Raw genomic sequence first — 26,502 nt, 5'->3', positions numbered from 1 at the left:
GATCAATATTAACAGATCAAAACCATATTCATGAAGAAAACAAATGTCTACTAAAAGCAGGGAATTCCTGTTATTATTCAGTTCAAAATATTTTGTCGTCGCGAATGCTGTCAAAGCAGCTTAGAATATATAAAACGTTAATCATGTTTGTTCTGCTGTATGCTTGCGAAACCAAAGGTGTCCAAACTCATGAGGTCGGCGCTCATGAGTTTGGAACCCACGCTCAATTGACCTCAACCTCATGAAGTGAGCGTGAGGTCAGACTGGTTATGTGAGCGTGAGGTTGAGTGAAGGTGAGGTTAGAATGATGTGAGCGTGAGGTTGAGTGAGCGTGATGTCAGACTGGTTATGTGAGCGTGAGGTCGAAATGAGTTTGTGAGCGTGAGGTCGAGTGAGTGTGAGGTCGAAATGAGTTTGTGAGCGTGAGGTTGAATCAAAGTAGTCACCTGGTTCTTCCAATAGCAGGGAGAAGTATATTGTAATTCGAAAATAAACTGTAGATTTTTTGTTCTCTACACAAAAGCTTCTTTTTCTCTATCTGAAGATAACACTTGCTGTGAAACGACCATAGGTAAGCAGGGAGTATCTTTGGTCCGCTATTTTTTTTTTATTATTTTTTTTTTTTCATTGGCCAACTTGGGATAGAAGTTTTAGTGTCTTTGTCATCAGGTATTTCTTAGAAGCAAGTAGAAAATAATCATGGAATGTCTTGATGTTTTGTCAGGCACACTGGAGTATTTGGCCGCGAAATCCGGTCAAGAATATTCATAATTTAGTATCATAAAATAACCGATTAAATTAAATTGTTTTGTATTTACCTACATTTTTAAAGATGCATTACCGCCAAAACTGGTTTGAATATTTTCTTTGTCCCTTTAACTATAGTTTTCTCTTGTGATTTCGCTTGCCATTGTTTAATAGGGATTTTGTAGGCTAAGCCAGTGTTTTACTTACGAATTTTCTAGAGGGGAGGCAGGCACGTAGCCAGGATTTCGTAAAGGAGGGGAGGTCCGTAACATGAAATACTGTGGTCATCACACCAGGGCTCGATCATTCTAAACTATTTTACTGGAACATATAATGGTTTGTTTAGCCAGGATTTCGTAACGGGGGGGGAGGGGGGAATGAAATTCTGAAGGCCTAGGAGCTCGATCAATCTAAACTACTTTACTATTATCAACATATATTGGTTTGTTAGGACAATAAACTGACGATATGTTGATACGTATTTTATTAAACTATGAAGAAATCTCGAGTAAAATAATAAATAAAAAAATACGTATTGACAAAGATTATACAATAGTTACGTCCTTCCTCTGTTTATTCAAATATAACAATTTTCCTCTCATTATGACTTCAACTATTATAAAAAGTACATATTCACTATTATAAAAAATACATACTCAATAATGTCTTGTTCAATATTTTACAATGTATGTGTTCCTTTCTCTGTTGAATCAAATGTTTACAGAACTTTCTTTCCATACAAATTTATTTTTGTTCTGTCAACTACTGTCTGTTCCAAATGACAGGTTAAAGGAGAAGTAGAAAATTGTTTTTGAAATAACATGTTTGATACTGCAAGGATGTGATGACAAAAAATTATGATAAAAATTGTCCACGCTGTTACACAACGCCACTATGCTTTCGGAAGCTTGAAATCTCCCTGACTAGTAGCAGAAATTTTAAGAATTCGGTAACTTTTCTTTTTTAAATACTATTATTATTTAATTTTAATAACTGTATGTTAAAACTATTTTGTTTAGTACAAACTAAATACAACTATTATTTAAAGAGTAGTTTATAGGATTCCAAGACAACATGATACGTAATCAAATGCAGTTGAGTTCGTTCCCCTAGTCGATACATTGACTTAGATTTTGAGGCAAATGTTATTCTGGCAACACTGTAATTTCTATGGATGGAAACACTGAAATTTCTACAGGTTTATATTTTCTGTTGTAGAATAACATTATCTATGATTGTAGTAAATTGCATTTCATTATCTCTTTTCACTTATGAAAAACAAGCAAAAGAAAAATGGTAAATTTTGTATTATTTTTAGTATGTCAGGCTCTTAAGGCAAGTGAACGATGGAAGAATTGGTGGAATGAAAATGTGGAAGGAAACGGGAGTACGATGTTGTGCACACAAACTTACTTGGCGGGGGATCGAAGCAGGGATCCACGCACCAGAGGTAAGCGCTCTACCATTGAGCCACCGTGACCTCTTCAGGAAGAACTCCGAGAAAACCCACACACACGGTATTTGTCCAGCATAAAACCTATTTGGTGGGAGCTAAGATAGAACTAGGATCCCCATATGCCAACGGTGAACGCTCTGGCACTGAGCCACTGCGGCTCTCACGTAGTATTTTGGTAAGGACAAAGAAATAAATGGATATTAAAATTAACCCCTTATATTATATTAATCCCTTACATATATTATTTAACCCCTTTTAAATTATGTTTTTTTTAAAAGATAAATTATAGACTTTCAGTCAAGCAGCTAGAGCATAATTTCATTCTTTTCAGAACAGAATAGCCTTTCAAACAGTACCATTTACATGTCTCTATGTATCCGAGGCAAGAAAATCGCGATAAAAGGGATTTTTGTTAAAAATATTCCTTTTTTACCTTTTTGTCTCTCTGGACCCCCTGTTTAACGGAGGGATCTGAAATCTGAAAAATACTAAGGGGTGCTCTGAATGTGTGTGCAAAATTTCAATCTTCTAGGTGCAAAAGTAAGCCGACCAAAAAATAATAAAAATAGGTATAATAAAAAAATAAATAAATAAAGTTATGACGTCGTCACACCCTATGTCTCAACGCAGAAAGGCGTGAAAGCATACTTAACGTGTTCTACAATGTCTCCAGGCTTGAAACAACAAAATGAAGTAAAAAGCTTTATTGAATTTTTTAAATCGAATAATGATGATTCTACTTTATCGTGTAAAAATAGGTGATATAATTTAGAAGAGTTAAAAAAAAAAAAAAGTTTTGCTCATTTTGCATTTAGCGCTTCTTTTCGCCCCATGTTCCTTTTACACTTTAATACGAGATCCAAAATACCGTGAATCAAACTCAGGTCTAAAACTAATCCAGAATTTTAAATATTAGATATCATAAAAAGCACATTATTTACTAAGATTGTAAGCAATTCTCTATATAACTTACAGACGTAGCACGCAAATTTTACTGTACTTGCATAGTATAACTCACATGATTTAACTACAAAGGAAAGTTCTAAACCATATTTTCGCAGAACTACGAAAAAAACGCTAAATTGTAACTAAAGCACATGTAAGCTGACTGATCAAGCGAAGTACAATACCTGCTACCTGTATACTTGGCAACGCTCTTGTTACCACTAAGGCATTACTTTTGAACATACCTTGGGTCGATATTTCCAATTCCTGTATTTTATTTACAAGCACTTGTGTTTTGTGCTCGTGCTCTTGTGATTGACGCTTCATATTTTCAATTTGTTCTTGTAAACAAGAAAATTACATTGAGTAAAAGTAATTCTGCTATATGTATTTCAATTGCTACAATTCTCGTTACTATTTTACTAGAATTTAAATTTAATTTCTATTACACAAAGTCGTCTCTATTAAGTTGAGGCGGGAGGATGGATATAACATCTATATACAGTGAAACCTGTCTATGTTGGCCACCATTGGTTCCATTGAAAAGTGGCCAACTTACAGAAAATAAGTGTGATTGGTGTATTTTTAGAATAGGATTTCTAGTATTACTTGATTGTAAAATTTTAAGAAGCAATGGCACGACCGCTACTGTTAAATAATTTATGTTGAGTAATCATAACATACAGTGTAATTGAGCCCCTGTTTTTATTAATGTTTTCTACCGTAGATCTTGATACCCCAAATTGTACAGATATTGAGTGTTGACACACCTTTATCTATCAAATCTAACACTTCCTTTTTCATCTTTACGCACAATTCATTCAACTTTCAACGTTTCGAATCCGTTATGAATTCATGAACTCAACACGTCCCTTCCACTGAACACAGAGATCACTGAACACATACACACCGAAATCGGAAATCGCTCTTTTACTGTCTGCAGAGTAAGAAACTTTTTTCATCAAAACTGATTAAACAGTGACAAATATTTTATGGTGGTTCATACTAGGCGTATTTCTTTTATTCTTTTAGGGACATATGCACATTCTAATTTTGTAGTTAACTACCTCTTGTTAATGAGCTACAAGTGTTTTCCTCGGAGCGAAAGATGTTTTGAAAAAATCTTAAGGGAATTCATATCTCAACCCTCCGCTACCTTTCGACAAGTCGTCAGGTGCCAATAGTTGACAATTGAGACGGTTAACTTTAACCTTGAGAATTCTCCGGATTACTAAAGCTCCTCACTGATGAAAGGAACTAATATAGCTAATGGCTTTACCAAAACAGACATGGTAAACAATACGCACAACCATTTCCTGAATTCTTGTACGTGCTTTTTCTTATTCACATCTTCCTTCACCACCCCTTTATCAGGGTAGTCCTCTGGCCATTGACCTCCAAGAACAAATTGTGGGAATCCATGCTTCTTTGTCTCCAGTCACAAATATATAATATCTCTCTCTCATGTGGGAATACGAAAGTGTTAAGAAAACTTACAAAACGGTATTTTTGCGTGGCCAAGATACGCAGGTAAATTTACCAACTTCCAAGATAGACAAGTGGCTAACTTACAAAGTAATAAATGGAAATCATCCAAATAATAATAATAATAATAATAATAATAATAATAATAATAATAATAATAATAATAATAATAATAATAATAATAATAATAATAAGAAGAAGAAGAAGAAGAAGAAGAAGAAGAAGAAGACGAAGAAGAAGAAAAGAAAAAATGAAATCTTTAAGTTTTACGTCCCATGGTTATGCCGGTTAGGCTAAAGGAGACGGTGATAATGAGAAATGAGTGAAAATGGTGGAATGAAGAAAGTGGGAGGAAACGGGAGAACCCCGAGAAAACCCACGAGCACGGTGTTTGTCCACCACAAAGTTCACTTGGCGGGGGCTGGGATCGAACCCGGGACCCCAAGCACCAGAGGTGAACGCTCTACCACTGAGCCACCGCGCCCCCCTAAGAAGAAAAGAAGAAAAAAGTCTATCTTCTAATATCCTTGTCCTGGTAGACAAACGTGACAACTCCTGATGAATGAAATATACTATGTGAGTTTCTCTTCCTTTTTAGCTGCGACGGTAAAGTTACCAAGAATGGATAATTACCACGTTATAATCCATCCTGGAAGTGCGTGACTTCGATTTGGTCGGAAGTTTTGCCCTACGCAATTATGTTACAAGAGAGGGCCGCCACCGGAGATCTTTCGGAAAATTTTATAAGATAACGCACCAAGGCTGTGAGAAGGCATAGAAGACTTGAGCAAAGATATAAGTTGTTGAGTTTGATATGAATCCAAATCAATATTTAAGGTAGCAACTACGTTAATTATCAACAAAACAACTTAAATTAGCTGTAAAAGAATAAGAAATTAGCATTTCATATCATGAAGCACACCGTACACAGAAAAACACAAAATAATATGTTAACAAACATGATAATGGTATGAAATAAACAGTTGAATTATTAGCATAACACTAGAAATAACAGATAGCAATTTATATTAATCACATTATCAAATCAAAGATATATTACCATAACAGGATTGATGAGTCGTCCATGCATTAACATCATATGCGTGTAAAGGAATGATGGACAACAAACATTATGTTTGATTCAATAAAGACACTTGAGATACAGATAAATCCATAGGCATAAGAACAGTTATTGTTAACTTTGATTATCACCAGTATGTACAGCAGTTAGTAACTGGTTAATAAATTGATAATTGTCATGCTGAAGTAGGACGTTGCTGAGCAGTATTCTACTTCCCTTGCTAACTAAACAGTAGTAAGTTACAAATGTCTACGAGAATAGTGTATTATGGTGTTCAGCTATCATCGACATGTATTATTATTATACTCAAAATCGTGAAATACTGCGTGTATATTGTAAACTTTCTGGTAAGTAGAGCTAGGTTAATAAAATCAAGAGTCCGGAATCGACTCCCACTACCGGTTGATTTATAAAAATCCCCCAATAACAATAGTATTTACAGAATACTTTAGTACACTTTTTCTCTATTGTGAAGTAGAAATTAGGTAGTCCAAGACAGAATCTCTACAGAGCTCCGAAGCAGGCTAAGCCAAGAGGAAAAGAATAGCCAAAAACCCCGAAGCAGACTAGAGGCTTTGAAAGTAGGTTACTCCTAGTGCTCCATGGCAAGCAAGAGGAGGGAGACCAGACAACTGGTGCTTAGTCACTGGTTGCTGTCAAATATATAGGCGGTGGCGCTGCTGTTGTACTGTCATGTGACTTGTAGGAGGTGCTGATGGTCCGCCGTCTGCTTCTCGTAGTAATCCCACGTGGTGTGTAGTACTCCGACGTAAAGACATGTGGTGATATTTACAAACAGGAGCATATGACACTGTTTGTACACAAAAGCATTTGGCACATTAAATTACTAGATAAAGATTCGTTTTGTATGGTTATGGGCTATATATTATGCTTATTGAGGTAAATAAATGCATGAGCTAGCAACAATTGATTTTAATGAGCTTGTTCGTTCTAGTACCAAGCATTAATTTAGATAATGTTGATGTAAACTACTTGACATGAACAATTCCGTTTGAATTTCTAAGTGTAAGAAACAGGAATTTTGATCTAATTTAGCCTAAAATTAGATGCATATGCAGCCTATGTATACTGAATAACTACAGAGAATCAAACCTTGAAATAGGACTGCCTTAAAATTTCATTTTGTTAGTTTCAGCACCTTGTGAAAACAACGAATTAGTTAGGTTTAGAAATTAGCAGATTTAAATTACTTTGTTGCAGCTTTTTCCAAGTTCGTATTAACCTACGTGCAATAGCTTTACAATATAAACTCGTTCTTAATGTTTCGTAATCTTGACTGGCTAATACGATGCCTAACTTCCACGTAGATTTAACATTTTGGGCCAATAATTTCGAACTCGATGTTAATAAGAAAAATTTCACATGATATCGATTTCGACGTAAAAAAAAAAATGAATCTGTATGATTCACACCAATGTCGCTGTTACATATGTAATACCATATACTATGTACTGGTGTAGGATGGTTTTAGCACGTACATCATATTACTAAACAAAACAAAAGATGAGACAAACATTATACGAGGGAGGATCAGGAACTAAGGTTACAAGGCTTATATTTCTGGAGTTTTGTCTGTTATAAAGGAATGAGGAGTGCGCAGTAATTGTAATACATGCAGTTTGCAACTGTACAGAGTTTCAGCCCCTCACCCCTATCCGCACTTTCGGTGCTAGTTGTAGATAAACACAAATGGCAACTCGTTTGGAAAACTGGTTTCGCGAATAAGTCTGCTCAGTTATTCGATTTCTGTGGGCAAAACATGTAACCTAGTCTGAAATTCACTGACAGCTGGTATAGGTTTATGGAGAGACTGTAATGTTTCGTCAGCATGTCGCAGAATGGTGTCGAAAGTTTGCAGCTGGTAGAGAAGACATCACCGACGAGGAGCGCAGTGGCCGACCCAGCACGCCATCAACAGATTTGAACACAGATAGGACATCATCAACCACCCTCCTTTCAGCCCGGACTTCGCTCCAAGCGACTTTCACCTGTTCCCGCACTTGAAGAAGCATCTAGGAGGTCGTCGCTTCCCTTCAGACGAGGAGACGAAACACTTTGTAACAACGTGACTGAACACGCAAGGACAGGATTTTTACCAGGAGGGAATCTTCAAAGTCATCCCACGATGCGACAAGTGCCTCAACCGATACGGAGACTATGTCGAAAAATAATCTAATGTGTGTGCTCTCAGTTGGCTGTACTGGTTGTATGAAATAATATATACACGTTTCAGTGCACGGTTTGTTACCTTACTTTCTGATCACCACACATAGTAACTAATGGAACAATAAACAACAAAAACAAGAAACAATAATATATTATGTAAGACCAGCAATTGTGGGCATTATAAACCAATTACTCTCATTTTCTGTTACTGCAACATGTTTTTCCAGGCTGTACCATCTACCTCCGAAGATTATAAGGACAATTATGTTCTTTTAATCAAAGTATACAATCAAAAGGACAAGGTTGCAGAATAGCTACTATAATAGAAATGCCTGAATTAAATAAAACAGAAATGCTTTCAAGACAAAGAGAAATATGCCTACCTTCGTTTATCGCCTCTAATTCCTTAATTTTGGCGCCCAGCATCTGTATTTTCTGCTCCTGTGCTTGCATCTCGCCATTCATCATTTCAATTCGTTCATGCAGGGACTTGACTTCACGTTGAGAATTTTCTTTCTCTTTCGTTACTTCCGCAATCATTCCTTGGAGCTCTTTCGCTTCTTGCATTTTCTTCTTAATTTCCTGCAATACATAACGATGGAATTTCACTTATTTTCAGCAGCAACGATAAACAAATACCATATTTACTCGAATATAATGTGCATCTTTCTCGTCTAAATTTTAGCTTCAAAACTAGATCGTACCTAACCTAACCTAAGTATGCCAATTCAAAGGAATTTTAAGCCTAGACCTATATTATGTATTGCTATCAAGTCTGAAACAAGCTTGCAATTGAGGAACCAGCAAGTTTGCTATAGCCTTGGTTAAGCCTGTAAATACAAACTTGTGCAAGCCTACAGACGTAGTCTTGAAGGTTTGAGTAAAGCTATTGAAAGTGAAGAATGCTATCACGGATTTCCCGTTGCAACTTAGACAAACATCAAAGAGAACCAGAAAAAAAATCGTGATTGGAAATTATACAATAGGCAAAGTTCTGGACATTTTCTGGGCAAACAAGGCCCTGATTTTTTGCAAAGGGTTTGGACAAATTGAAGCAACGGTGAAAGAAATACCTGAATCTTAATGGAGATTACGTGGAGGTGAGAAAGGGTCCACCTACACATATATGTATAGTTTACAAATGCTTCAAAAATAAATGTTTTACAGCTTAAAGAAACATATCTTGAACGACTCATGTATAAAGAAGGAAAAAAATAATAAATAAAACGAATAAATAGTATGTCAAGCTTGGTGGTTGTAAGGTCCAGATAAAACAAATCATACATTAATTATTAATTAAAAAATTATCAGGCAATCGAAAACCCACCTAAAAAATCGAAAAAAAATATATAATAAGAACATTACTCTAACGTCATTGCCAACTTAGATTCTATGTACTTCCCCGACGTTTCGCAGACGCTTACGCGACGATCTAGCACGACGTCGTGTAACAATTGATAAATAAAAGTTGTAACGTTTAACTTCGATGCGAAAGATACAAATCCGACATGAAAAAGAGATACCCTCGTGCAATTAGAGAACCAAGTAAGTACATTTAATAAATAAAGCAATAATATGACTACAATTTATGCACCGTGGAAAATAAAGTTATTAGAATCATATAAAACATAGTTTCAGTACACATTACACATAGATTTGGTGTTGTATAGCTGAATCAGAAGATCAAAGAATAGGCTGCAAGTTAATCGTAGGACAATATTTTATAGGGACGTCGAATATTTCTCAGACAGATATTAATTTGAACAGCATATAGACACGACTCTGTGCATAAATCGTATCGGGGGAACAATACTATAAAGCTATGTTAGGTGTTTGGCGTTAACTGAGATCAGACCAGGAACCTTCGCACCAGAGCTAAGCGTGACCGGAAGAGTTCTCTTCAAGTCGAGACCTACATCAATATCACTTTCTCGCATTCGGAAAGGATTGGTTCATCCTGTTTTGTAGCTCATTTGTCTCCAAAATGAGCTATCCTAAAATTAAGACAGCAGCACCCTCATTAGCTTATTATCTAAATGATTTTTCCTCAAGTCAAAGCTTACCCAAATCACTTTCTCGCACCTGAAAATAGTAGATTTTAAGTCAAGATTAAATTAATAACTTCTTGCCTCCGAAAACGATAGATTCATCCCATCTCATAAAAATCACAAATCTCCCTGCTCTTAATGAATTGTCTCGAGGTTGATTTCTTCCCAAATCGATATCTAATATAATGCTTTCACGCAAATGAAAACCCAAAGATTCATCTCATTTCATGTAAGTAGTCAGCACACTAATGCGTTGTCCAGTCAAGACTAAACTAAATAAATTACTTTTTTGTATCCATATTTCATACACACATCCCATTTGATAGATAGTGTAAGATAAAAATGTAGATCAAACAACAAGACTGATTTTTTACTTTACACAATTTGAACCGATAGGCGAAAATATCATAAAAAGAAAACAGATGGAATTTTTAAAAGCATTAACTTATAATAACTAATGAATCAGGATAATTATGTACGAGGTGTGATCATAAAGTACGGTGAATAATTTTATTAGAAACAAAGTAATAAGCTTACATGGAATTTGATTTAATCTCCTTCAAAGTACTGTCCTTGACTCGCAATGTACTTATCCCAACGTTGAATCCATGACTAAAAGCATTTCTGGAAGGCTTCTTTTGGAAGAGCGTTCAGCTGCTCTGTCGTGGCTCTCTCAATGTCAGGAATGGTGTCAAAACGTTTACCTTTAAGCATGATTTTAATTTTGGGGAAGAGCCAGAAGTCGCATGGTGCTATATCTGGAGCGAATGTGGACAGACAGGAATATTTTGTCAGCCAAAAACTTGCGGATAAAAAGCAACGTGTGGGACAACGCTCTTCGTGATGAACAAGGAATCCATTTGGTCATGTAATCAGCGGTTAAAATACTTTTCACCGACCCATACGAGATGTTTAGTTTTTCAAAAAGCTCTCGATTAGTTGTTCGCCTATTTGAACAAATCATTTGTGCAACATTTTGCACGTTTTCATCTGTTTTTGACGTCAAAGAACGTCTCGATCGTTCGTCGTTTTCAACCAACTCCTTGCCGCTTTTGAATCGCTCATACCACTTGTAAACGATCTTCAATTCTACAGCTTCATCGCCATACATTGCAGCTTGGAACAAAACTTAATGTTGACGCCCGACAGACATTTTTAACACGTCCTCAGACTCTTCTGCCCCTGGAAGCCAACTAACGTCACAGCTCATTCAAACTTGACACTGACTGTACCAAAGATTTATGTTACCGGGCTTACTAGTTGAAATGGGTACAACATAGATAGATGGCATTGTGCACCTATATTCACCGTACTTTTTGATTAGACCTTGTATATAACAATATGGACAACAAAAAATGCTAAATAACACTGTCACTGGGACACTGAAATATATTACTAACCTGAGTTAGTATGTTTTGTTCCTTTTGTGATTGCTGGTGAACGGACTCAATTTTCTGTTGTAAGGCCTGTTTTTCACCTTGCGCCCCTTCGAAGCATTGCTGAGTGTAGTACAACAGCTGATGCAATCGACTCACCTACAAATAAAAATAATTAGAACCACTGTTCTCTTATAAGAGCGGCAAAGTAGGAAATAGTTTCTTCGAGACAGTTATTTCTATTTTTACATAGCAAAAATACCATTCATTTGTCAATAAACTCTCTTAAAAAACGTTCTTATGTATATTTTTAACACTCACTTTTGTGCTCCCTGACAACTGATATTTGTAAATAATCATTTGCAATATATGAATGAAAACTCAATGAACAGCAATGAATTTTCCTTTAAATATTATAGATGATTTTTTTCTTTTTTCAGAAATATCAGTCATCAGGTAACATATTGTAAAGTTCCACGTGTTTCCTACCATATACTAGATGTAAACACTCCTCAGACGACAACCACGAGGAGGATGTCGTTCACCATTGCTAACGATCGGCAAGTGACGAAGATTCAAGCACTTAGCAATATTTCTGCATAAAAGGGCGACAGGACACCACAAAAGCTATCAGTCCACCCCGGCTGGTCAACTAACAACTCTCTAAGACGCATGGTCATTGAGAGCTGCCTTTCCCTTATACTCTCTAAGACGCTCGGTTATTGAGAGTTCCTCTCCAACCTTTCTAAGACGCATGGTCATTTGGCTCCTATAATTCACCAACAAATTACCAAGCTATTTAGAGGAACTTATTATACTTATTTGTAATATTATTGTACACGAGAGGAAACTTTTATAATCAAAGGTGATGGGAAAGTCCAAACTCCCGTGTACTACCTTTTAACTCTACAGTAAAAGACAAAAATATTTACAATATTTACTCACCTTGTTCTTATAAACTATTATAGATCGTTCAAAACGTCCGTGTCAGCATTGTCAAGAGAGTAGGAAAATGTTTTAGTCGGCATAGAATGTATGTAAATTAGTTATATACAATAAAAGAAATGTTCACACTAGTAAATAGGAACCTATTTAGCGTATTTTTCAAAATATAAATAAATAAAGGACCGCGATGGCTCAGTGGTAGACTGTTCAATTCTGGTGCATGGGGTCCTTCATTCAATCCCAAATCGCGCCAGGCGAACTTTGTGGTGGACAAACACCGTGTGCGTGGGTTTTCTCGGGTTTCTCCCGTTTGCTCCTACATTCTTCAATTTCACCATTTCCTTCATTTCTCATCGTCATCGTCTCCTTTAATTTAGCCGGCATAACCGTGGGACATAAACCTTAAATATTTCATTTCGTAAATAAATAAATGTATGCCGTCTTATAAATAAGCTCAAAAGATCGTTCTCCAGCGCGAAGTTTTTAACAACATATGGTAAATTGAAAAGAATTACATTTACATTATGCCCTTTTAGGAAATGAAATGAAATGAAATATCTAGTGTTTTACGTCCCAGGGTTATGCCGGTTAGGCTAAAGGAGACGGTGATGATGAGTGATGAATGAAATGGAGGAATGAAGAAAGTGGGAGGAAACGGAACAACCGCGAGAAAACTCACGCACACAGTGTTTGTCCACCACAAAGTTCACTTGGCGGGGGCTGGGATCGAACCCTGGACCCCCAGCACCACAGGTGAACGCTCTACCACCGAGCCAACGCGGCCCCTTATGCCCTTTTAGGGTAGACGATATGGATGATTAATGAAAGTGAATGGTTATAAAAGAATGGGTGGAAACGGGAAAACTCCAAAAAAAAGCTCACAGACATCCCAATGACCACAAAATTACATGGTTTGAGATCGAACCACGGACATCTTACACCAGAGGTGGGCGCTTTACAACTAAGCCACCGTACCCCCATCATTTGAAAAGGGACAAATTTTAACACGGTGTTAAACTATTTTTATTGAGAAAAATAAAACAAAGAACTTTCTCTACAAAAATGTTACAACACAAACCTACATATTCAACATATTTTTCAACATGATAACATTACTGTAGTTAACTAATACACGTAAACCGTTTATTGATGTTCTGGAAATTTTTCGGGTAAATTTTTATGAAATTTTAACTAAATTTCTTCCATAATTTGAAGAAAATAGTAAAAAATAATGGATTAAGTCTTCGCCTTATTACCTAGTTATATCATAAATACTGTCACAAGTTTGAATGTGAATAACACCAACGGGGTTCTCCCGTTTCCTCCCACTTTCTTCATTCCACCATTTCACTCATCTCTTATCATTACAGTCTCCTTTAGCCTAACCGGCATAACCGTGGGACGTAAAACTTAAATATTTCAATTCATTTATTTTCAAAAACAATAAGAATTCAAAAGACAATATACCAAACCATGGTGAATTTTATATATTTACTAAGTAAAAGATTCCAAATATTGTTTTTTAAGTAAAGAAATATTCGGATCAAATAGATCAATTTTGAGAGATTTTTTTATTAATATTGTCAACACTAATAAATAGTGGAGAACCAACCAATTTATTGTATAATAATAATAATAATAATAATAATAATAATAATAATAATAATAATAATAACAACTACATGCACTTTCAATTTTGACACCACCTGCAGCAACCGAGACATGTTCACAACTGATTAGCAAGCAAATTACAACTGACGTGTCCAAGCCCTAAAGTCATGTGCTGCAAATAAATGTCTGCTATGCTCTCACCAAATTTCAACAAAATATCTTTTCACTAACAGTTTTTACGAAGATGTGCAACTAAAGTTTTGACTGGCCAACATAATATATTTACGTTTAATGTGTAGCATTTTGCGTTTAACTATTCATTGTTTTATCTATATTCATAAAAATAAATGTAATCATGTGTTTAATTACATCACGGTCAAATTTATTGATAGGAATATTAAAATATATTTTTAATATCTACTGGGTCTTTATCGTGTCACTTTCATTAAAACGCGTATTGTAACGAGGGCAGCGGGAGTTCAAAAGTTATGCCAAAATAAACTTTTCACGCCGCAATAATAGATTTACTATTACATTTAATATATTGTCCATTTTTCTTTTCATTCATTGTTACACGCCATACAATATATTCCACTGTTTCTAACGTAGAATTACAATATAAACCACACAATATCAGCGAGAAAACAAACAAACTTAGGGAGGAAAGAAAATCAAGCATGTAATGTCCAACGATACTAGAATTGCAGAGGAAGAAGACATCACATGGCAGCAGTTCGATAACAAGAGGAACGAGTGTTCGAATATTAAATGAAATCTTTGAGTTTAACGTCCCACGATCATGGCTGTTGGGCTAAGGGAGACGACGATTAAAGCAAGTGAATGATAATGGAAAAATTGGTGGAATGAAAAAGTGAAAGGAAACGTGAGTATCCAGAGAAACCCCACAGACACCATATTGTCCACCACAAACTTACTTGCCCGCGGATTGAACCAGGGACTCCAGAGGTAAGCGCTCTACCACTGAGTCACCGTGCTTTTCTTATACACCTTTCAAGTATTTCCCATAAATATAACATTATTTCCCTCATGCAAAGAAAGTGAGTTCAGCCATTTATTTATTTATTTTTTAAAAAGTTCAACTCTGTGGTGAAAATAGGCCATTTTCTTTTTCCATACTCTTCATGGTGAAAATAGACCATTTTCATTCGCCATACTTCGCATGATGAAAATGGGCCACTTTCTTTTTCCGTACTTCCAATGATGAAATTGGGCCAATTTCTTTTCCCATACTTCTTATGGCCAAAAGTGGCCATCTTTTTTCCATACTCCCTATGGTGAAAATGGGCCATTTTCCCATATTTTTCTAAGTAAAATGGGCCTTTTTCCATACTCTCCGTGTTGAAAAAGGACCATTTTCTTTTCCTATCCAAGCTGAAAGCATTTGAAATGTGGTGTTGGCGCAGAATGCTGCGCATTATCATGGACCGAAAGGAAAAGGAATGAAGACGTACTAAAGGAAGCTAATGAAGGTCGACAGATTATGAAGACAATAAGAAAGAAAAAAAAAAGAAAGAAATAACATGCTTGGTCATCTTACTTGGCACTCCGATTGGATCACCGTGCTGACAAAGGGAAAGGCAGAAGGAAAACCAGGAAAAGAAAGACCAAGGATAGAATATCTAGATACCGTTACGAAGAAGAGACCATATCGAAGTGTAAAACAGCTCTCCCAAGGGAGAGAAAAGTTTTAAAATTCCATGTTGCCCACCAACCTATAGTTGAGGTGAAGAAGACTACTCTCTAAGGTAAATCTCTTACGCATTTTTCCACTTCCTGTGCGATAAAAAACACAAATACACTGCAGAGTAATTAAAGAACAATCCAACTTAGAAATAAATGTCACTAAACATTTTAAAATAGTTTTAACCACTGTAGTTCTAAATTCTCGACACAATCAACAAAGCCTGATTCTTACCTCCGCACTTGATTGAGCCAATTTGTGTTGCAAGTGGGTGGCGTGATTGGTAGCCGCTTCTAGACTAGCCTGGAGCGCCCTCTCGGAGTGTCCCATTGCAGCTAATTTGTACTCATATAACTCCATCACAGCCGAAGTTGGAAGATCCTTAATCTTTATAGAGTTACACGAAAAATATAATGAAAACAATCAATATTAAAATTACAAGAATGACCTCACAACAGAGAATGTAATTCATTAAATATATAAACAAATACAATATAACAAATAACTTACCTCTCACCTAAATAGTGTTCCTTTCAGGTGTTCTTATAGCCGATATTTCGTGTTTCCTCTGAGCACTTTTCTTCAGGGTTCACACTTCCGACTGTCTTCTATGCAGGTATTCACATAGTTTCTTTTTGCTACAGTTTATATACAGATGGTGATCAGAAAAATGGAAACACCCGTAGTTGGCAAGACGTCAGATGTATGGGTTGGCAGTGGTGTCGTGGCGCCCGCAGCGCCGGACCGCTGGTGGTGGTGTGTTAGGTCGGTCTCCATACTACGTCAGGCGCAGTGGAACAGCAGTGTCCAGTGGCTGCAGCAGACGGAGGTAGTGTAAAATGGGAGACCTCTCAGATTTTCAAAGAGGGCAAATTGTTGGTGCGCGGTTATGTGGAATGAGTGTGACGGCAGTGGCTACTGTGTTAGGTGTGTCGCGTGGTACAGTGTCGAAGGTGATGACGGACTACATAACACACCGGAACACCACATCGGGGAAGCGGAACAGTGGGCGGAAGAAAATCATGAGTGACAGGTCACGCCGGGTATTAAAAGCGCATTGTCACGCAGAACCGTCGTGCCACTGCGTAGCAAGTGACGGAGGAACTCAATCAGCACCTCCCCCACCCTGTTTCGACAATCACAGTTCGCCGCGAATTACATGACATGAACTTACGGGGTCGTGTTGCACGGGCCAAACCGCTCATCAGGGACCATAACGCTTTCGCACGCCGCAAATGGTGCCGCGACCATGCAACTTGGACCGTTGAGGACTGGAAACGTGTGATATGGTCGGATGAGTCATCCTTCACCCTATTCCCAACCACGGGCCGTGTTTATGTGTGGAGAACGCCCAAAGAAGCTTATGATCTGCAGTGTCTCCGCCCAACTGTGAAACATATCGGCCGCTCGGTGATGCTGTGGGCCGCAATATCATGGTTTTCATTGGGTCCTGTGGTCACACTTAGCGGACGAATCACTGCCAACGATTATGTCGCAATTTTAGGAGACCACTTGCATCCTATGGTCCGGATGTTGTTCACGGACAATGACGCCATCTTCCAGGATGATAATGCACCCATTCACACTGCTGGCGTTGTTGCAGCGTGGTTTGAGGAGCATCGGGATGAAGTTCAACACCTCCCCTGGCCCGCCCAATCCCCAGATCTCAACATAACTGAACATCTGTGGTCCGTCTTGGAAACACGACTCCGGCGACGATTTCCACCTCCATCCTCTCACACAGAACTGACCGATGCCCTGCACGAGGAGTGGTGTAAAATTCCACTTTCTACCATTCACGACCTCTATGCCTCCATCCCACGTCGCATCAAGGCTGTTCTGAAGGCGAAAGGTGGCCCGATACCATATTAATCTGGTAAGTTGCAATTTCGTTCAGGTGTTTCCATTTTTCTGATCACCATCTGTGTATATATATATATTGTTACCCATAGGGTATTTTAGGTGATTATTTTAAGTTTATTCTTGTTTAAATTATATTAAAATTGTATTGTATTAAAATTCAAACCTTACATCTGTTAATTTGATGAAAAAACATGAAGAAATTGTGCAGACAGAAAAACATTTCAAAAACTCATTACGCGATGGTTTGTGTACATTTATGTAATAATTGGATAACATACACGAGACAAGATTCTGCAAAATTAAGTAACTGATGTATTGAGAAAAGAAATGTAAACTTTAATGAAGAAAATTCGTTGTAACAAGAGATTGTAACATCTTGTAAACACAGACACAATTTCGAGTATGACATAACAGTCAGATTTGCAGACACAGGCTGTCCGGGGATTTCGGTCATCGCGTGACAATGAAGAAACTGAAGTTTCTTCAAACAGATGGGACAACAGAGAGATTTCTAGACATGAGGTTGCAGATTCCACCGTCTGGAACACGAAATAAAAACCTTGTGAAGGATGGAACCAGGAAGGAGTTGAGATTGGTGGATCAGTGGAGATTAGTCGAGCAGTCGAAATTAATCCTAGTTGAGAGACAGTTCATTGTACCTAAGTCTTGAGTTCAATGAGTAGATCGAACGAGAAGCTACAGGAACTTACCACATAGACAGCACAGTTATGGTCTGTCTATTCTTCTCACTTCAGTAATTAAAATCAAGGAGAGTTATAACGTTTAGATGGTCAACTCCAATCTACGGAGAACTCATCATTGAATCTGGGGGCACGTGAGTTCCAGGATAGATCCAGAAGGTGGAACGTTCCAGTCATAGTCATCCAGGAGCAGAGAACATCAACAGGTATGTGTTCCCAGTCTGTACTGTTGCCTGTGATTAAATCATCAGATATGCCGGTCCTGTGATCTGACTGCGTATGACATACTTATTAGTCTATACAAATATTACACTACACCTGATTTAAAGAATGGAAATACACGAATATCCTAGTGAAATTGGAGTAATTGATTTAACAGTTCAACCTCTCGCAAAACAATATTACAATTAGATTTAAATTCCCATCCATTTCAGATAATGGATGGAAGGTGCTTTCTTGCGTCATAACTCTTCCATCCCCATAACTAAGGCACGACGCAGGGAAGTTCTCAATATATATATATATCCACTGATCAGTTAATTAGAGAGAGCAGGACAGATGCAGATGCAGAAACGGTCCTGCACAGGCTCCACTAGTGCATGTGAATGAAATGCATCGCGCGTGTACTTCTGCCGTGTCAGTGCAGTGTGTAATGGGCAAGACGAAGGGCCTGAGTGCATTTGACCGTGGTCTAATCGTAGGGGCCAGACGACTGGGTGGCTCTGGTTGCGGCACTCGGATTCTCAAATGCAACTGTGTCGAAGGTATATCGTGAGTACCAGGCTTCCAGTAAAACTGCAAGTGCACTGGCAAACTGCCGCGGTCAGGGGCGTGTCGACAAGAGGGCAAGCGCCAACTGGTCCGCATCGTAACAGCCAATAGACGGGCCACAGTGCGTCAAATCGTGGAGAGGTTCAATTCAGGACAACAACGCTGTGTTAGCAGCCACACAGTCCACAACCACCTACTCGCCATCGGGTACAGAAGCCATCGGCCTATGCGAGTACCCCTTCTAACTGCACAACACAGGAAACAACGTCTATCATGGGCAAGGGAACACCGCCTCTGGACTGTGGAAAATCGTTGCCTGGACAGATGAGTCACGTTTCACATTGGTACATGCCGATGGACAGGTAGTGGTGCGTCGGATTCATCATCCCAGCAGGGAACTGTGCAGGCCGGTGGTAGTGGTATTCTCAACTGAAACATTTTTACATGGACTGAAATGGGTCCCCTAGCACGTGTGACACGGTCTCTCACAGGTGAACGCTACCGTAATCTTGTGGATAAAAATGTCCTGTCATTAGCTCGGCTGCAACATCCGGATGGTGACCTTATCTTTCGGCAGGACAATGCGCCGGACCACCGCTCTAGAATAGCAGCAGACTGGTTTGATGAGCACTCCTCTGATCTGGCAATACTTCCCTGGCCATCATGGTCACCGGACTTCAATTCCATGGAACACATCTTGTACGCCATGGAACGACGCCATCGGCCTGTGGACCTTTCTTCCGACGAACCTGCAGGTTCTGTGGGAGACTTTGCAGCAGATATGGATTGAGATGCCATAACAACACTTTAAGCGCCTTGTGGAGTCCATGCCGCGGCAGATAGCCGCCCGTTATCAGAGCGAAAGATGGTGCTACACAGTATTAGGTAGGTGAATCTAATGCAACTGGTGATCAATGTATACATAAAGCCCCGATTATCAGCGAGTGCAGCGGGAAAAAAAACTGCTGCAGTCGCACTTAATTATTTTTCATAAGTAGTCACTGCGAACTGACACTCCGCATGCAAATATTTACTATATGTTATAAAACATAAAAATAAATTGCATTGTAAAAATCTATATTTTCAAAGTGCAACTCTTCTCTGATAAGCAGAAGCTGATTGTTGTAAGGTATGAACAACGGGAATTGGGAAGAGTGATTTGTATGGAAGTAAATTACATTCATTGTTCACTGCGGAGTAAGAGTCCGCGCATGACACTTGGAAGGTTAATTACGAAAATCAATTAAAAAAAAAAAATGAAGCCAACAACGGGGAAAATACAACAGGCCCTACAGTGCGAAGGTCGAAAATTACCGACAGGTTTACAGTACAGTATTGTTTATGTTCACTGTCTTTTATTTTAGTGATTTAGACGTAGAGCAAAGTTATTTAAAAGTTCTATAAAGTTTTTCGTATAACAAAACATAGATTTTATGCTGAAATACTTTTTTCGCGTCTGCACACCATTTTTAGTCTTTTTTCGGGTTATCCCCGGTGCCCTTGCCACCTAATTCCACAGATAATCGGAGCTTTACTGTATTTCAATATAGTATACTTTGGTTAGTGCACTAACAACTACGTCAATTTAATTAATTCTTTTATTTTTTATTTTATATTTTTTAGGAATTTTATCCTTTAATCTTGTACTTGCATAAAGTTTTGAGCAAAAGCTGTGAAGGATAGTGCTCAAAGGAAGCACTTGAAATATTGGCTTAAAAAAATGAAAGAAAAAAAAACTATTTAAGTGAGTTATTTATTATTATAATGGTCCTATATGCTCAATAATCAATTACAATATAGCTCTCTAGTTAACGAATTGCTTGCAGTTTCTTTGCTTTCTTTAAATGGAGATTTTCACTAAACAGGAATTTGATACAAAAAAAAGTACACATCATAAAAAAAAATACTAAAATGTAGGAAATTTTATTTTAATATTTTAACACGTTTCGCGTTTTTAAAACAAGAGATCTGAATCATTTTGATTTGCACTTTTAAAGATTCCGTACTTTAAAAAATCAAAAAATTAACACAAACATTGAAAACATGCTATAAACAGGCTGTTAAACAACAAAACACTGAATTTAACCTACTGTTCTTAAAAAGTACGTTTCTCGCATCTCAGGACTGAAAAATATTGTACTGAAATCCAAAGTAAAAATTACACAGCCACACACAAACAATAAAAGTTCTGTACACCGGCCATGTATTTTGTTACAAAGAATCCAAATTTTGAAATCCCTGGACGATTGACAGTGTCAATTTTGTTTTATGGGCGAAAAACGTGTATCCTTCCTCACTATACAAAATAGCTCAAGTGTTTCACCCATAAAAAATTTTGAAATTTGGATTCTGAGTAATAAAATACATGGAATCCATACCCTGGGATGCGGTGAAACAGAATTGTGTGTGTGTGTGTGTGTTTGGCTGTGTTATCAAATACAAACTATCAAAAACTTGAAGAAAAAGAATTGATAAGATTCTTTTAACTGAAAAGAATACTCCCAAGCGTTTGTATGATGGCCAAATGATAATGAAAAACGAATTATAACCATTTCTCTAGTCTGAGATGAAGCTTTAATGTTTGCAGTGTTTTGCCCAATGAACACCATATATATTACTGACATCAGTGCCGTACTGGCCACGTTGGCTACTTGGCAATCGCCAAGGGACCGAGCCCCAAGGGGCCCCGCAAGGATCACGAGGAGCAGGACCTGTAGACCTTCGTCGTAAACGTTTTCTTGAGTCTTCCTACCAAAAAGGTTGGGGAAGCCTAAGTTCATATTCCGAAAGATGTTTTCTCGGGCGTCCTTTGCTCATATCAGTGACTTCACGATTACTTTTGTTTGTCTCAGTATTATTTTAACTTTTGTTGCGATCTGTTTTGCACTACTTATTTATTCAATGCAGGAGATATGATTTTGTTACTTATGTTTTGCAACTGGTGTGTTAAGTTTATATATATAAACGCTAAGGGCCCTAAACTTGGCCAGTCCGGCACTGACTGACATAATTAATTATGTGTGTAATGTATTTGCTTATTACATACTGCATGCAAGAAGAAAGAAAACACAAATCATACATGAATTAAAAACTAAAACCGGAAGTAAGCTCAAATCTTGCAAACGGTACGAGATATTGAAAAAAATATCCCTTTTATGATATCCCTTGCCCGTCTCTCACTTGTGTCTGTAAAGAGACATGTACAGTGAGGAAGGAGATTCATGCTCATATGTGAATGATGTGCTGTGTAGAGAGCGCAGGTTCAGCTGCTGCTGCTGCTGTTAATAATAATAATAATAATAATAATAATAATAATAATAATAATAATAATAATAATAATAATAATAATAATAATAAGAAGAAGAAGAAGAAGAAGAAGAAGAACCGATTAAGATCGTGACCTGAATATTCATTGTAATTATTACTATTCATCAGCAATTACTAATAAATGTATTTCTTTGTCTTTTGACAACTAAAAGAATTTCCTCTGCTCGTTATCACAATTAACAAGCAACAGATATACTAACCTCCATTCTTGACATGTACTGTTCTAATTTTATAATTATTTGATCCAGTCTTTCTTCCTGTGACTTTCCGAACAAAGGCACCATATCCTGCTGAATTTCTGAGGTACTAACTTTAGTATTTAGCTTGGTGGCATTCAAAGGAATCATCAGCAACGGTTCAAGGTCTCCTAGTATCTTTGAAAGCCCTGTAATACTATAGATAAAAAATACATAAAAGTAGATTGTATTTAAAACTATTTACTAAATACTAAAAACTCTATAAACGTTTAAATTGTGGATGTGGAGAATTGAGAAAATAAGGGGCGAAGCAGGATTCACGAAATATTGAAAACAACAGGATGAAAGTAGCGATGGTGGAAATCCATATATGTATAGCGGTGTTTGCGAACAAAAAGCTTCAGATCCAAATTGAAAGTGACTATGTTTGTGACTCTTAATCTCTTGAACCACCCGACCGATCTCGATCAAATTTTTGAGGTAGATGCAGTTCTGGCCTGGCAGTGATTTTAGCTATTCACTTTGACGATATAACTTAGGGGAGGGGAAGGAGGGGGAATTATAAAAAAAATAAAATAAAACTTAATAACTCTTGAAGCAGACGACCAATCTTGATGGAATTTTTAACAGATGACGTTCGTGCCTGGGATGGATTTTACTATTTCACTTTGACGGAATACCGTAGGGGATGGGAAGGAGGGGGAGATATACAAAAATTAATAAATATAAAAATAAAAGTGACCATGTTCTTGAGTTTATAACTATTGAACCACCCGATCGATCGCAATCAAATTTTCAACAGAAATGAAGTTCGAACCTAGGAAGTTTATTGTTTCATTTTGATGTTAGAATTTAGGGGAGGGGAGAAGGGTAAATATATGAAAATGAATAAAACTTATTAACTCTTGAATTACCCGATCAAACTTTCAACAGGTTCGGACCTGGGATGTTTTCATCATTTTACTTTGAAAACACAATGTAAGAGAGGGGAAGGGGGGACATGTAAAATATAAAAATAAAAGTGACTGTCTTTCTGACTACATCACGCTTAAACCACCGAACCGATCTTAACCAAATTATCAACATAGATGAGGTTCGGACCTCGGGTGGGGTTTTTATCATATCCCTTTGACGACAGAACTTAGGGTAGGAGGAGTGGAGGGGAGAGATATATAAAAAGAAATAAAACTTAACTCTTGAACCACCCGAGCGATCTCGATCAAATTTTCAACATAGATGATGTCGAGCCTGGAAAGTTTATATATATTTCACTTTGACGGTAGAACCTAGGGGAGGGGGAGTAGATTCGAGGATGTCTTAAATTCGAGTAATTATCGAAAAATTCTTAATTAAAGATATTATTAACGTTTTACTATAACTACTTTGCTAGCCATAAATGAAGGGTAAGAAAAAAAAAAAAAAAAAAAAACAAGGAATGTCACAAAACTACATTTTTGAGAAAACGGATCTTTAATATTGAAAACCGTGTAGAAAATGAATAGGGTTGATTTACGAGAACGATCGCTTAATAAAGTTATTATCCATTCGTTATTGTACGCAGTGAAATAGTTCCAAGATTTACCAACAGATAGGCCAAAGCATTTGTTAAAGCACACACATGGACATTCCTTGTTTTTTCCCCGTTACCCTTCAAATATTTTAAATTTTGTATCATATTCAATCATTGAGACAACAATAGTGTCCTGGGCTTGCGGGTTTGCTAGTAATTTTTATTACTCTTCACTTATCGTGACTCCTCCCTCCCCTTGCACTCCGCACGCTTCTTAGATTCCACTATTTTGTATACTTCTTTCTCTCTTTCTGATGAAATGTTCTACGTAAGATTATGATGTACATAGATATAGATCAAAAAGTCACACAACACATGGCGCAAATATTTAATCTTTTTCTTTTCTTTCTTTTGTTACAAGAAGAAGTGAAAAAGTAAAGGGACTTTTCCAATTTCTTGTAATAGGGTTTGGTAACACTGTTAGTATCCAGCGGTGAATTAGTGTCGTCTGTAACACTTCTATGCAACATGCCACTCTTATTCCCGTAATAGTCGTTGGAGTGTAGCAGACCATTAAACATGGTGGCTCCATTGTCGATCTGCACCAAGGAGGAAGTGAGGGCAGTGATTCGCTTTTCGTTTGCAGAAGGTGTTAACCCTACGGAAATTATTCATCGAATGCAGGCTCAGTATGGTGACAGCTGTGTTTCGCGAAGCAAGCTCTGCGAATTGATAAGAGCGTTTCAAACAGGGAAGAACTTCTTTATGTGACGAGGAAAGATCGGGCAGGCCAACGACGCCAACGACTGAGGACTATTTGAAAGTCGTTGAGGGTATGGTGATTGAAAACAGACGAATCACTATATATCAGTCATGGTTCAGCGTATATCATCTTACACGACAGGGGAAGATTTGCAACCGATGCAAAAGTCATTGGTGCGGTACAATATTGGTTACTGGTGCAACCGAAAAACGTTTTTTTTTTTTTTGACAGAATAATAATAATAAAAAAAAAAATTGTGAAACGTTAGGAAAAGTGCGTTGAAGTGCAGGAAGATTATGAGATTGTGTAGAAAAATAATGTATGCTTCAGTTTTCTATCATTAGAATAAATGTACCTTTTCTCAGAAGTCCCTTTACTTTCTGACTCCTCGTACAAGTGGTGATAACTGAGGAAGGAAAAAAAAAAAAAAAAAAAAAAAAAAAAAAAAAAAAAAAAAAAACTTGTAGTACAGGATCACGGAACCATAGTGTAGACATTGAGGAAAAGAACTTTTCTTTCAGTTTAACGTTCTACGATTATGTCCTTTAGGCTAAGGAAGACGATGATTAAAGCAAATTAATGATGATGGAACGATTAGTGGAATAAAGTGGGAGGAAACAAGAGTACCCTGAGAAAATCCACGGACACGATGTTGTTCACCACAAACTTACTTGGCCGGGAAGCGAACCCCACGCCCCAGAGGTAAGCGCTCTACCACTGAGCCACCGTGCCTCTTTCACTCTGAACAGTATATAAGGAGTTTTTGAGTTATGAAAGCACTGACGCACGAAATGCACAGCCACATCCTGGGAAGGCATCTCCGAATAAAGCAACTATTAAACGTTTGTTACGATAAATTAAAGAAAATTAGGAATGAGTGTACTGTGTGCTATATCTCGAAAGAGAATTTTCATTCTCTGCTTTCGCATGACGATCGACAGTGAACGTTATATTTAGCTGGTTAGGCAAGATATTGGTAAGTTTGACTGATAAAGGAAAAGGTAAAGGGCATGGTTTCAATAGGACAGTGCAACCTCCCACAACCATTCATGTGACCATGGAGTACTTGGTATCAGTGTTACAGTGTTACCAGGGCGCATCATTTCAAAGCCACTGTGGACCCTCCGGTCTCACTTGACGAGATTTAAACTTACGGGCATATTCGAAATCAGTAACTTATACAAAATACCTGCATACTTTGGAATAACTGCAGACAAATATTCAACGAGTCTACACCTCACGTGTATCGTCCAGGACCGTATTCAGAATGAGAACAGCACACATTTGTGAAGTAGTAAATGGCAAATTTCAACAGCTTTTGTAGTACCTCCACGAGTTGCGAACACCTTTTGATCATCCTGTATATTTCACATTTCTTTATAAATAAATATATTAAAATGTAAGTTTGTCTCTATTACAAGATAGTAGACCTTATCTTGCTCTCTTTCGTTATAGTAAGGCGGTTTGAGTTATCATAAAAGAACTATTCCGGAAATTTGCTGGTGTAAATGAAGAAGTGTGTTCGGATAACTGGACAAAGAGGGCTATCATTCAACATTTTTATTGTCCAAAAGACAGAAGGAAACAATCGGCTACTGGATAAAACATTATGTAATTTAGGAAACAAGCCTATTACAAATAAAGAATCTAGGGCAAGATTTCTCAACCTGGCGGTCGCGAAGGGAGGTAAAAAAATTAAATGTAATTAGAATCTAGTAGCGGTAAAGTTTTCCCCTACATTCGTTTGCATGCACTATCCGTGAATGGAATAATCTTCCACTTAGCAT

General features: G+C 37.4%; 1 protein-coding gene across 2 annotated transcripts in view; it reads right to left on the bottom strand.

Moving 5' to 3' along the window:
• LOC145662310 (uncharacterized) overlaps window positions 1-26,502 on the bottom strand; it is a 49,205-nt gene that overhangs the window by 7,186 nt on the left and 15,517 nt on the right. The window contains exons 5-9 of one of the 2 annotated variants that reach the window (XM_081727755.1): window positions 22,446-22,638; window positions 15,818-15,970; window positions 11,350-11,484; window positions 8,285-8,483; window positions 3,394-3,489 (exon numbers count right to left, since the gene is read on the bottom strand). In XM_081727755.1, the coding sequence (XP_081583881.1) occupies window positions 3,394-3,489; window positions 8,285-8,483; window positions 11,350-11,484; window positions 15,818-15,970; window positions 22,446-22,638 (776 nt within the window). The remainder of the gene's footprint in view (window positions 1-3,393; window positions 3,490-8,284; window positions 8,484-11,349; window positions 11,485-15,817; window positions 15,971-22,445; window positions 22,639-26,502) is intronic. The other variant, XM_081727756.1, reaches the window with a different exon arrangement.

Source organism: Thermobia domestica, chromosome 10 (assembly GCF_964235325.1).
Source record: "Thermobia domestica chromosome 10, izTheDome1.hap1.1, whole genome shotgun sequence".
Taxonomy (NCBI): domain Eukaryota; kingdom Metazoa; phylum Arthropoda; class Insecta; order Zygentoma; family Lepismatidae; genus Thermobia; species Thermobia domestica.
This window is presented reverse-complemented; position numbering and strand designations above follow the sequence as displayed.